The following is a 9831-nucleotide window of genomic DNA, read 5'->3' as shown; positions in this document are numbered from 1 at the left end:
GTACGTGCGGGAGCGAGCAGAGCAGGGACCAGCAGAGGGGCGGAGTCTGAAAGAGAAGGGGCGGGGCCGGGCGCCCAGGAGGCCCGGGAGCCGGTGGGCGGGGCCCCCCTTGGAGTAAGACCCGCAGCCCCGGCAGCGAGGGGGCGTGGCCGGCCCTGCTGCACCGAGGCTCCGCCTTCGCCCGTCCCCTTCGCAAGAGGGACGCAAGCCGGGAAGGAACTAGGAGTCGGAGGAGGCGGCGGCGGCACCGCTGGAGCGCTCCTCTCGGGGATCGGCTGACCCGGAGAGCGAGGACGTCGCTCCGCACCGCTCTTCCGCCAGCCGCCAGACCGTCCCTTCTCGCTATGTCCCAGAGCAGGCATCGCGCTGCGGCCCCGCCGCTGGAGCGCGAGGACAGCGGGACCTTCAGGTCAGCGCCGGAACAGTCGGGGCCGAGCCGGGCAGGGCCGGGAGTGGTGGGCACAAGAGGCGGGNCAGCCAGCCTGTAGGGGGTTTATGCGGAATTGGTCCTCAGGGGTTTATGCGGGGTGGGTCCTCAGAGGTAGCAACCCCCGAGACCCCAGCGAATCCCTCCTACCCGCTCTCAAGTTCTCTCCCTAAAGCCCCTCTCACCCTGCCGGTTGCCCGCCACTGCGGGACTGGGAGACTGGTGCGCTTCGCCATCGCTGGTGCTGGCCGCAGGGGAGCTTCGGCGCCTCCCGCATCACTGTTGGTAGCAGTCAAAACTGGCCTCTGTATGCTTCTGCTTCCCTCCCCGCTTTGGCATGCGAAGCACACCTTTTCTGGTTTTTGCAGTTTGGGGAAGATGATTACAGCTAAGCCAGGGAAAACACCGATTCAGGTATTACACGAATACGGCATGAAGACCAAGAACATCCCGGTTTATGAATGTGAAAGATCCGATGTGCAAATACACGTACCCACTTTCACCTTCAGAGTAACCGTTGGTGACATAACCTGCACAGGTCTGTATGCTCACTTAACCCCGATGACCATGTGGGCTGGCCGGCAAGGCTTGGTATTGCTTTTCAGTTCGGAAAAGTGCCCTTTTAAAACCAGGGACAGCTGTGAGGAGCAGGCTCTTGAAACTGAGACCTCTCATCTCAGGTCATGGAGACTTTCCAACTTCATCTGATTCTCTCCCTCATCTTCTCCTTTCCAGATACCAAGAAAAGCTCAGAAACATGCCTTAGGATCCTCCTAGGGTTCTTCCAAAAATTAGGGAGAAGGAGGAAGGGTTCTTGGAGCAACCGTAGCTGGGTCAGTAGGTGCTGACAAGTTTCATAGTTTATAGCAGATGCCAGGAGACATCCCAAAATATTCTGAGCCTCTCCTCTCTTTGTTCATAATGTCCATCTGCATTTTAGCCCCGTTGTCCCACACTTGATTCTGTATCCAAGCAAAATGAGGACAGAGGACTCAAATGGCGTATTTCGTCGCACCTTCTAGTTCCTGACTCTGTACAGGTTTTAGTAAGATGTCATCTCCCTTTTTTTTTAAATTAATATTTATTTTATTTTTGAGAAAGAGAGCACGCACAGGGGAGAGGCAGAGAGAAAGGGAGACACGGAATCTGAAGTAGGCTCCAGGCTCTGAGCTGTCAGCACAGAGCCTGATGTGCCCCCAGTGTGGAGCTCAAACCCAGGAACCAAAAGATCACAACCTGAGCCAACGTAGGAAGCTTAACCGATTGAGTCACCCAGGCACCCCTCATCTCCCTCTGTATACTTGAGGAAACAGGTTCAGAGAGATTATCAGTAACATGCCCAAAGTCACACAGCAATGAAGTTTCAGAGTTCAGACTCCCCTTATTATGGTCTCTGAGCTTGAGCAAATGATGACTGAAGTTGCCCATTTGTAAATGTAGGCATTCTATGTATCTATTTAATTGCAAACACAAAAAATATTGAATACTAAATTTAATTTGGAAGAATGCCAAGAAAATAATTCCACAGGAAGGCTAGAGTTGCACCATCTGGTAAACTAAAGGCATCATTTGCTTAGGTCCCTGAAAATCTGGAATCCACTATTTTCCTTGAAACCACTTTAAGAAAATTTTGAGGCTTTTTTTGTCTATATAAGACAGGTGGATTATACATTCTAGCTAGAAGTTTCCTCATCATGAACCATACAGTCATCACATTCCTCCTATAGAAGATCTATTTTAAATATTCAGTGAAAATTTAAGAAATGGTCTTTTTCCCTTCAAGGTGTTTTAGAACAGAGATTAACAACCTATGGCAACCAAACATTCTGTGTAGGTCCCCTACTCCCCCCACACTGCCCTGTGTTCCTGTGCAAGTTTATGTGCCTCCACAGCTTCTAATGCTATCTAAAGGCTGATAATTCTGGAATCTCTGTCTTCAGCCCAGCTCCAGTTAGAGAACAGTCTATCCACCTGTGCTTGCTGGGCATCTTCACTTGGATGACCCAAAGGCACCTGTTTCTTATTGTCCCAGACTGAATCCATCTTGTTTCCCTCAGATCTGTTCCCCTTCCATTCCCTAGCTCAGTAAAGGCACCACCATCACCTCTTTGCTCATAGTAGGAGCTGGGTTTCATTTTCTTGACTCCCTCCCGCCCCTCTTCTCTTGCCCATTCTTCCACTAAGTCTTACTTCCTAAGCATCTCTGGCACCGGCCTGCTTCCCTTCTCTTCCCATTGCTCTTGTCTGGACCACTGTCATCTCGCATTTGGGCCACAGCTGCTGTCTTGCAGCTGCTCTTCTCAGATTCTAGTCTGAGGCTGTCCATTCCTCAGATGACACCGGCATTCAGATCTTTTCATGTCCTTCTTGCTCTTAAAATCCATTCAGTGGTTTGCCCATCATCCTGTGGATAAAGACAGGTTTCTTAATACGACTAACAGCCTTGCTTCTCAAACTGTGATCAGCAGCAACATTAGTATCACCTGGGCACTTGATGCAACTGTTCTGGAATATCAGGGCCCATGCCAGACCTGCTAGATCAGAGTATGCATTTTAACAAAATTCCCAGGCAATTCTTAGGGATATTAAAGTTTGAGAAGCACAGATTTCAGAGACTGTTCTTTGACTTCCCGTCCTACCCTCCAAGTCTGTAGCCTTTTATCTCAAACTCATCTCCTTAAGAAGCATTAACCTACCCAACTGATTGGGGCTCTTGAGAACACCGTGCTCTGTGTTATCTCTTAACCTTTGCAGGTGTTCCTTTCTCTGCCTAGAATGCTCTTCCTAACCCCCAGCTCTCTTCACCTTACTAGCTTTTATGTCCTCAATAGTTGTCTCTTCCTGCATGAAAACATTCTGAATCCTTCCCAAGAGTAGAGAAGCTACCCCTTTTGTGTGCTTCCCTTACAGCCTGCATTTAGGCTTGTTGTAATAGGTATGACTGTATTTCAGATGCCTCTTTACAGGCAAAATCCTACACTAGCCTGTGTGCTCTTTGAGGGCAGAGATTCTGTTTCGTACTGCATTGTATCCCTCATACCTAGGTTAGTGGATAAAGGCATATGGGTTGTATGTCCTCAGTTGAAATTCATCCCATATCCCCTTTCTTTCTTCCATGCTGGAGAAATGGACCTCAGCACTTCAGTGCCACTTGTGAAGAATTCTCAACACCTAGTTTGAACTCAGAAGGAAAACAATTGAATTTATTATTTAGCAGTTGTGATTTCTTACTGAAATTAGGCTTCAATTTCAGTGATTAGTCAGGCCTACCCCCGCCACTCCATTGGCTGCTTAGGTAAGAGATACAGATTATATGAAAGACAGAGAACATAAACTCTCATCTTCCCTGTATAAACCTTCTCCCACTGTACCCAGCGTGTATCCAGGACTGCTTAGGCAGACGGGGCTTTCGTCCAGCATAGGATGGACGATTAGAATAAAATTGTGCACATTTTGCGGTCAAACAGGGTTCATATAAGTAAGTGGCTCTGCTCCCTTGAAGAAAACTTCTTGCCACAGAAGAATTTCCCCTCTCTCTAGGAATAAGGAAAAATAAAACACTAAGTTGTATTTTCATAAAGTGTGGCGTGGCCTACTTTATTACCATTTTATGTAATAAACATGTATAGATTTTTTAAAATTAAATAGGTAAAATGTTTAAAATCATGGGTTTTTTCATGTATTAGTTTCATGTGGTGAGTATTTTGTTACAGTATGTAATACATGTTTACCATACAAAAGCTGTAGTAACTTTGTGTTGTATTATGCAAACAGCTGTGCAAGCCTCACATTTTCACAGCATATACAGACATTTTTTTTCTTAACCTTAATTCAGGTGAAGGTACAAGTAAGAAGCTGGCGAAACATAGAGCTGCCGAGGCTGCCATAAACATTTTGAAAGCCAATGCAAGTATTTGGTGAGCTAAATTTCTTTGTATTCTGCAGCTCAAAAATATCATGGCTGAGGTAAGATCAAAAGTTTGAACATGCTCACAAAAGCAACAAAGTGAATAGTTCTCAGTACTGAGCTCTAAAATCCCATTTCCTTGTGAAAATCTGTCACCATCAAGGACAGCTTTACCCTTAAGAAATTCAATCCACCAATTGACTGCTAAATGAAAGCTTTCTCATGAACTAGGCATTTTTCCCTCTAATGGGAAGCAGCAGTTGAAAACCCCAGGTTTTCTGGTGAGTATCTTACTATGTTAAGACTGATAATTTGTACACTCGAGAAAACAAGGCATGAAGTGGAAAAAGATCAGTGGAAAATAATACTTTTAGGAATTCTAATTTGAAAGGAGACAAAGAGATCTCCTTTTATTATGGCATGTATAACAAATACAAGAAGATGCTAAGGGGGATGTTAATTCTTGACATGATTTTTCCAAAACGAATTCGTTGTCACTTTAGGTGCTTTTGGAGATTATTGGTCCTGGAGCATCTTGTGTATCATTGGATGATGTCCTTTGGTTTCTGATGGACACGTCCTGGGTGGGGCATGATGAGCCTTCAGATTCTTCTCTTTACATGCACTCAGTTATTCTTGGAGTTCAGTCTGGTCTGTCTGCTCATAGTTGACAGCAGAGGCCCGTGGGAACTTAGGATGAGTTTTTCTCCAGCCTCAAAACTTTTGCTATAGCATGTACCTAGGTCCTCGTGCAGTGGTCCTCTTGTTTCCAAACCCTCCCAGACCATTTGAGTAGTTTAGAATGAAGCATCCACGAACTTTGGATCTCGCAAAGCGATGCTTGATTCTTTGGGGTCATACATTATACTTGATTTATGCTGGCTTTCTAGACATGCCAGATGGCATGGCAAGTATTGGATTCTCCCCTCGCTGGTGATGACCATGCTATTTCTGTGCAGCCCAAAGGTCAACCCAAAGTGTTGAGTATATTTGTAGAAATGAGCGTACGGAGTGTCCTTTCTGCACATGGGCACTTCACTTTGTCAGCAAAAAAGGCTAACAAACTTTACTATATATTTGTGCTTCTTGACAGATAAGATGGGAATTACTAAGCTGTAATCAGGCCTAAAGTGGCCTGATTTAATACAGAGACTTTCTCACTTCTCCATCACAATTATTTGGGTAGCTTCGGCGTGCAGCATTGTAAGTGAATATTCGTATCTCATCAGCCTATGAAGTTCTGGCAGGTGGAAAAGAAACTTGAAGAAGGGCCAGTAACTGAACCTCTTTTGTTACGGAAGAAATGACTCTTCAATCATGCAGGTGGTAGTAACCTTGAATGCAGCTTTATTCAGTGTTAGACCGTCATCACCCAACTTAACTGGTAATTTTAAACTAGTTAGAAGAGATTGTTCTCTTTTTCCCTAATCACAATCCCCACATGCTGGAACCAGATTCATGCAGGCCATCTATTTTATGCAGGATATATGTAAATCTTAGGAGGATTATTCTAGCATGGAGCAGATGATATATCAAACAGATCTTTCTTCCATAATTCTATGAGAGGGAAAAAACAACTTTCTGACGTGTATCATTCACATTACCAGGCTAAATTTCCTGACGAATTGTTAGTCTTCCCTTTTTGTGGTTATAACAGTAGTATGCTTTATTTAAATACATTTTTATCGAGCACCTATTATATGCAAAGCACAACAAGGCTTATGAAGGTAAGTAATACATAGGACGTACCAGCAAGAATTTGACATCCTGGCCACAGAAGAGGTGTGGTGAGGGATGGACAAATTACATGTAGTAAGAGAGTATAATTTATGGTAAAATAATTTGCCTAAGAAAGGGTCAACCCAAATGTTAATAACAGTTCTAAGGAGGGAGAGATTGTTTCATTGGAGTAACAGTTTCTTAGAGGTTTCTTAGAGGAAGTGGCATTTGAGATATACCTCAGATAATGGATAGATCATATTCTCATTCAGGTGGGAAAGAAGGGCATTCCATGGAGAAGCAAAAGCAAAGGCATAGAGGATTAAATAGGAAATTCTTGTCATTTATTTAATAGTTTGGGGAAAAGTATTTTGTTTTATAACACTTTAAAAAAATGTTTAGCTTTGCAGTTCCTGACCCCTTAATGCCTGACCCTTCTAAGCAACCAAAGAACCAGCTTAATCCTATTGGTTCATTACAGGTACGTCGCACAGTTTTTCCTTACTTAACATTTTGTCTATTGAAGAAAGAGGTCATATATTGATAATATCACAAGGGCTGCACTAAGGAGTAAATATAATAAAGATAAGACGGTATAATATTTTGTTTTCCCAGTTGTGATCATTAGATATTACAGCACTAACTTGAAATGATTTTCCTATTTATTTACGTTTTGGATTTTCTTCCATATACAGTATCTGCCTTTGGTTTGTGGAATTCTCATTTGAGATCAACAGGACCTCAGTGCACATGGGTAGAGTGTTTTATACTTTAAGAATATTTCTTGCCACTCTTGTGACAAACCTCTTTCTACTTCTGTTAAGAACAGAAGACTTTATAAAGAACCCAAATCGGGTAGCCTAACTCAAGAAAGGGGAAGTAGTCTATTTGCTTATTCTACAAAACAAACAAAAAACAAAAAAACCTCGGCTTTGAATTTCTGCATGCTGAATATCCTTCTTGCAGATTATCCATGTGCTCTGTTGGACAACTCCCCTCCCTGTTACCCAGTCAGTCCTTTGGTCTGAGTTTTTCCTTAGTGTTCTCCCCCGATCTTTCCCCAGCTTTGCCCAAGTCTGTCTGTTTGCCGCCTCTGCTCATCTTGCTGTTGTTGCAATGTAGTAGTTAGCTAGCTGTGGGCAGGAAGTCTATAACTAGGAGAGAGAGGCATTAGGAACTGCATGACAGTGAGACCTGTAGATGTCCTCAGTGATGTTCCCCGAGAGGGCCATAGTAGCTCCTCTTTCTCTGTGCGCTCTTTGATATTTGCTCACTATGGCTTAATGGAAGAGTACCATTCCTATCCTAGCGGTAAACTGCTTCAGTTTTGGTATTGTGGGCTTGCAATATATAAAATTCAGGAGTATTTATGGGGATGTAGGGTCTTCCCCCGTTTTTTCATTGCAGAATATCATTATTCCTTTCAAACATAGAAATAGAAATGGGATCAAAATCATGAAAGAATATCGTTTATATGATTGAGCCATTGCATAGAAAATTTACTACTAAAGCCTCATCTCAACTTTCCAGGAATTGGCTATTCATCATGGCTGGAGACTTCCTGAATATACCCTTTCCCAAGAGGGAGGACCTGCTCATAAGAGAGAATATACCACAATTTGCAGGCTAGAGTCATTTATGGAAACTGGTAGTTACTTCTTTTTACTCTTACAACTGAAGACATTTAAAATATTTTCACATGATGAATGACCATAGAAATTTCTGTTGTGATTTCCTTGCAAATATTTCTGTGGGGAAAAAATTGATACACTCTTGTTCTACTTTCTCTTTTTGCAACTGAACTTATGTATAAATATTTGACTTAAGAATTCTTATACTTCTTTTAAAACGTTTTTTTACACTTACTTATTTTTGAGAGGGGGGAGGAGCAGAGAGAGAGGGAGACACAGAATCCAAAGCAGGCTCCAGGCCCGGAGCTGTCAGCACAGAGCTTGACGCAGGGCTCAAACTCATGAAATATGAGATCATGACCTGAGCCAGTCGGGCACTCAACCGACTGAGCCACCCAGGCGCCCCAGAATTCTTATACTTTTTAATTTGATATTTTTTAAGAATCATGGATGATCTTGTTAATGGAAAGTAGCAAATAATTGACTCTTTACACAGTCTGCACTGATGTGTTAGTGACTTAAAAATCACTTTAGAAAAAAGCAATAGTGAATCTCTTAGGAGTTTCAACAACCATTGTCGAAGATTGGAGGACTAGAAGGTCACATTTGAAGACAAGACAATAAGAGGCTAGGTGGCAAAAAATAACGTGAGATAAAAATAAAGTAGAAAATATGCTTTTGAATGGTAGCAATGTCCATGTTGTAAAGGCCAGAAATTACAAGGAAAAAGTCACTTAATAGAGTACTAAGGAAGGTTTCTATTTTCACTTCTCCAGCATGTTTCTATCATTCTTAAAATGGTATGAAATGGAATATGAAATGGCTAGATAGTAGTTTCAAGTAATAAACAACTGTTTGCCCTTGAGTGGCAATGTGGACCAATGCAGAAAGCACTGGACCAGAAGTGGAAACTTCTGCTCCCATTCTTGATGCAGTCCTTGGTGTGCAAAGGTAGACCAATCACTTAATCCCTCTGGGCCTCAGTTTTTAAATCTATAAAACAAAAACATGGAAGTAGGTGATACTTACGATGTCTTTCAACTACAGTTATCTCCTAAGCCCTTTTTATTCATGTTAAAGAAATTCCACATAGCTCTCAGTGTATAGAAGATTGTAAGCAAGAAGTAGGCATCAAGAGATAAGAGTTGTAATTCGAATGTGCTTTGATAAATTTGAATGCTTGGTCAGAATTAAACCAAATGGGAGTCATTGAAGCAAGGCATAGGGAAATAGAGCCATTACAAACAGAAAGTATAACTATTAAAAGGTAAAGTTTATTAAAGATAAATTGCCAAAGAAGTGCCTTCAGAAATGTAAGAGTTAACAGTTGTATGAACTACAACAAGCAAAGAGGGCAGGTCAGCAAAATAATAGTGTATAAAAGTCATGAAATTGTTCTGATCAAAAATAATACTTTATACATCTGATTATTCTCTGTGGACATTAATTTCTTTTCTAAACCTACCTTTTTTTTTTTAATTATATAGGAAAGGGGGCATCCAAAAAACAAGCCAAGAGAAATGCTGCTGAGAAGTTTCTTGCCAAATTCAGTAATATTTCTCCGGAGAACCACATTTCTTTAGTGAGTAATGATCAAGACACCCATAATGTCAATGTGATTAAGCATCTCTTAAAGGAAATTTCCCTAGATTCCTTCTTGTATAGACACCTCAGAGTTGCAGTTTTTAAAAATCTCTTCACTGTTCAGTTCTACACCACCCCAGTTTTAGCATTCATAGGGTGACTAGGTAAGAGGGCTTAGGAGACAACAATTAAATTCAAAATCATATGATAGAATCTAAAATGATAGACCACTAATGCCATTTTTGCCTTCAGATTGACAATGCATTCCCATCCCTTTGTTCATTCATTCATTTATCCACTCAGCAAACATTTAGTGAGCTCATACTGTGTGCCCAACTTTGTGTCACATACTGTGCATACTGTGAATAAGACGGTTTCTGCCCCTAGGGAGTTTGTAGCCTACTGTAAAAGACTCCAACAGACTGGTCCATAGAGGGGGTGCTCAGGAACACAGGAGAAGGATCCAGCCCAGACTAGGGGTTTCAGGAAGACTTCGTGGAGGAGGTAATATCTAAACCAAGACCTATAGGATGAGAACAGGGGAAAAGAAGCCCAAAGAAGGG

General features: G+C 42.3%; 1 protein-coding gene across 5 annotated transcripts in view; it reads left to right on the top strand.

Moving 5' to 3' along the window:
* The first annotated feature begins 182 nt into the window (after nucleotides 1–182).
* PRKRA (protein activator of interferon induced protein kinase EIF2AK2) overlaps nucleotides 183–9831 on the top strand; it is a 20691-nt gene continuing 11042 nt past the window's right edge. For 2 of the 5 annotated variants that reach the window (XM_077776296.1, XM_077776294.1), the window contains exons 1-6: nucleotides 183–409; nucleotides 796–965; nucleotides 4263–4344; nucleotides 6456–6534; nucleotides 7584–7701; nucleotides 9172–9266. In XM_077776296.1, coding sequence (XP_077632422.1) covers nucleotides 345–409; nucleotides 796–965; nucleotides 4263–4344; nucleotides 6456–6534; nucleotides 7584–7701; nucleotides 9172–9266 — 609 coding nt within the window. In that variant the 5' untranslated portion in view covers nucleotides 183–344. Of the gene's footprint in view, nucleotides 410–795; nucleotides 966–4262; nucleotides 5538–6455; nucleotides 6535–7583; nucleotides 7702–9171; nucleotides 9267–9655; nucleotides 9767–9831 lie in introns of those variants that run through there. The other 3 variants (XM_077776295.1, XM_077776293.1, XM_077776297.1) reach the window with 3 other exon arrangements.

The sequence above is a fragment of the Crocuta crocuta genome, unplaced genomic scaffold (assembly GCF_008692635.1).
Source record: "Crocuta crocuta isolate KB4526 unplaced genomic scaffold, BGI_CrCroc_1.0 scaffold17, whole genome shotgun sequence".
NCBI lineage: Eukaryota > Metazoa > Chordata > Mammalia > Carnivora > Hyaenidae > Crocuta > Crocuta crocuta.
Note: the sequence above shows the minus strand (reverse complement) of the source record. Positions and strands in the feature narration are given on the sequence as shown.